Genomic DNA, 3,243 nt, shown 5'->3' with positions numbered 1-3,243 from the left:
GGTGAGAAGGAAGGGCATGAGGTCGCATAGGCAGGCACGCAGGTAATGCAAAACTCCAGGAAGAGATAAGGAGACTACAAGTTCGATTAGAAGCCATAGAAGTAGGGAGACAACGGGATCCTGAAGGTGGAGATGTTAGTGAGGCCGAAGAGGAACTTGAAGAAGAAGGAGAAACTCCTATTAAAGAAGCCGCTGAGATTAAGTTGTTGAGAGTAGTATTGGGCTCAAGTTCAAGGCCAAACCCTGAAATCTCTATTTACAATGGCAATTTGAAAGATGAGCATCCACTAGATTAGGTCAATGAGATGGACAAGTATTTTGAGTACGAGGAAATTGACGAGGATGAGAGAGTCAAGTTTGTTGTGACAAGGTTGAAAGGTCATGTTGCACTATGGTGGGACAATGTAGAGGCTGAAAGAAGGAAGAAGGACAAACCATTGATCAAGAGTTGAGATAGAATGGTGGCAAGTGTAAGTTCTTGCCAAAGGATTACCAACTAACTCTTTACAAACAAATGAAAAATCTTAAACAAAAGATAATGATAGTGAGGGACTACACCAAAGAGTTTTACAAGGTGAATTTGAGTGCAGGCTATGTAGAAGATATCCTGGAGAAGACAACAAGGTATACCAATGGTTTGAGGTTAGATATCCAAGATGAAATCAACATACTTTCTCCAAGGATAATAGAGGAAGCATACCAGTGCGCCTTGAAGGTAGAAGAAAAGATAGCTAGGAAGCAAAGCTTTGGCAGAGGACGTGGTTTTTCCAAAGGGAAAGGACAGACAAATGGAAGAGGAAAGTTTCCTGCGCAAAAGAATGATGAAGGCAACTCAAATCAATAAGGGCAGTCAGAGAAAGAAGGTGGTAGCAGAGGAGGAAAACCTTACCAGAGAGGTAGAGGTAGAGGAAGAGGTAGAGAGACTGTCTATCAGTGTTACAGATGTAACAAATTGGGTCACCAATCTTTTGAATGTCCTGAGAATGACAATACGGGACAACGAGGTGCATACATAGCTCAAACCGAGGCAGTAGAGGCACAAGTACCCGAGGTAGAGAATGTGCCAGAGATTGGAGAGGTGTTGATGATGCACAAAGTCCCGTTAAAACTAGAAAAGGAGACTGCTAAACTAGTCCAAAGGAAATCCTTATTCAAGACAATGTGTAAGGCAAAAGGCAAATGTTGCAAATTGGTGATTGACAGCGGAAGTACAGACAATCTAGTCTCCTAATAAATGGTGGAAAATTTGGGATTGAAAATGATTAAGCACCCCACACCTTATAAGGTATCGTGGTTACAAAAAGGACACCAATTGTTGGTGCATGAAGTTTCAAATAGGCAGGTATAAAGACTAGGTGCTCTGTGACGTAATGCCAATGGATGCTTGTCACATTCTTTTGGGTCACCCATCGCAATTTGATAGGAAGGTGACACATGATGGAGAGAGCAATTGTTATAAGTTCGAAAAGGATGGCATCAAGCACACTCTTGTACCATTGAAAGAGGAAGGTACAACTGAAACAAGCAGCCCAAAAGTACTTCTACTTAGTGGAAAGGAATTTCTACAACATATGGAAGAAGAAGAGGTAAGCTATGCAGTGGTTTGCAAGCCAAAGGTAGTACTTCTTCACACTGAAATTGTAGATTTACCTATTGAAGTTCAGGAGTTGTTGCATGAGTTTCATGATATTGTAGTTGATGAATTGCCAAGTGAATTTACACCCAAAAGAAGCATCAGTCATCACATAGACTTGATACTGAGAACAAGTCTTCCGAACAAGGCTGCATATCAAATGACACCCAAAGAGAATGAGGAAGTGAGGAAGTGAGTCCAAGAATTTTTGGACAAAGGACTAATCAAAGAAAGTTTGAGTCTGTGTGTCGTACCTACAGTACTAAGTCCAAAGAAGGGTGGAGAATAGAGAATGTGCATTGACTCTAGAGAAATCAACAAGATCACCATTCTTTACAGGTTTCCATTTCCATGGATGGATCATATGATGGATTGCTTGGGTGGGGCAACTTACTTCTCAAAGATTGACTTGAAAAGTGGTTATCATCGAATTCATATTAGAGAAGGAGACGAGTGGAACACAACTTTCAAGACCAATGAAGGCTTGTACGAGTGGATGGTCATGCCATTTGGCTTGTTAAATGCACCCAGTACCTTTATGCGGCTGATGAATGAAGTCTTGAAGGAGTTCGTTGGTAAGTTTGTCATTGTTTACTTGGATGACATTTTAATTTTTAGTCAAACTAAAGACGAGCACTTAATACATTAGAAGTATGTTGTAGAGAGATTACAGCATGAAAAGCTATTGATTAACATGAAGAAGTGTTCTTTTATGAAGAATGAGTTTGTATACTTGGGTTTTGTCATTTCTAAGGATGGCTTGAAAATGGATCCACAAAAGATAGAGGCAATTGTAAATTGGCCCTCACCTAAGAACATTTTTGCGGTGAGAAGTTTTCATGGCTTAGCCAACTTCTACAGAAAATTTATCAAGAATTTTAGTGGAATTTGTGCACCTATCACTGACACCATCAAGAAGAATAGGCAGCGATTTTATTAGACAGCAACAGTGAAAAAAAAAAAATATGTATATATATAAAAATAAAAATAATTTTTTTTTTTTAAAGTCAACTACTGAAGAAGAAGATCACTGAGAAGTCGATGTTGAAATTGCCAGATTTCAATCAGCCCTTTCAAGTGAGATGTGATGCTAGTGGGACAACCATTGGAGTTGTACTTAGCCAGGAAGATAAGCCCATTGCATATTTCAGAAAAAAGTTAAATGAGTCAAAACAGAAATACTCTTCCTAAGACAAAGAATTTTATGCGATGGTTCAAGCTTTGAAACATTGGAGGCATTACTTAATGCCTAACAAGTTTGTTCTATATGCGGATAATTTTTCCTTACAATACAATATGCAGCAACATAAGTTAAATCATAAACATGCAAAGTGGGTGGAGTTCCTTCAAAATTTCACTTTTGTTTTGAAGCACATTAGTGGGAAGGCAAATAAGGTTGTCGATGCCTTAAGTAGGATATGCTTAATCATGCAAAAAAGTCAAATACAAATTTTAGGCTTTGATTATTTGAAGGACTTGTATGACATTGATGTTGATTTTAAAGAAGCTTTTGCAGCGTGTAAAAATCTAGTCAATAGGGACAACAGTCCATGGAAAGAGTTTATGTTGTAGGATGGGCTATTGTTCAAGAACAATCAGCTATGTATTCC

At 38.7% G+C, this 3,243-nt stretch overlaps 1 protein-coding gene across 1 annotated transcript; it reads left to right on the top strand.

Annotated features, from left to right (window-relative positions):
- The first annotated feature begins 1,370 nt into the window (after positions 1-1,370).
- On the top strand, positions 1,371-1,829 carry LOC149227904 (uncharacterized). The gene has a single exon (XM_089380615.1). It carries the CDS (start codon positions 1,371-1,373, stop codon positions 1,827-1,829), a length of 459 nt encoding a protein of 152 aa, XP_089236741.1.
- Positions 1,830-3,243: the final 1,414 nt, after the last annotated feature.

Source organism: Pinus tabuliformis, chromosome J, assembly GCF_031772625.1.
Source record: "Pinus tabuliformis cultivar Carrire ecotype Pingquan chromosome J, CPIR1, whole genome shotgun sequence".
Lineage (NCBI taxonomy): Eukaryota > Viridiplantae > Streptophyta > Pinopsida > Pinales > Pinaceae > Pinus > Pinus tabuliformis.
This window is presented reverse-complemented; position numbering and strand designations above follow the sequence as displayed.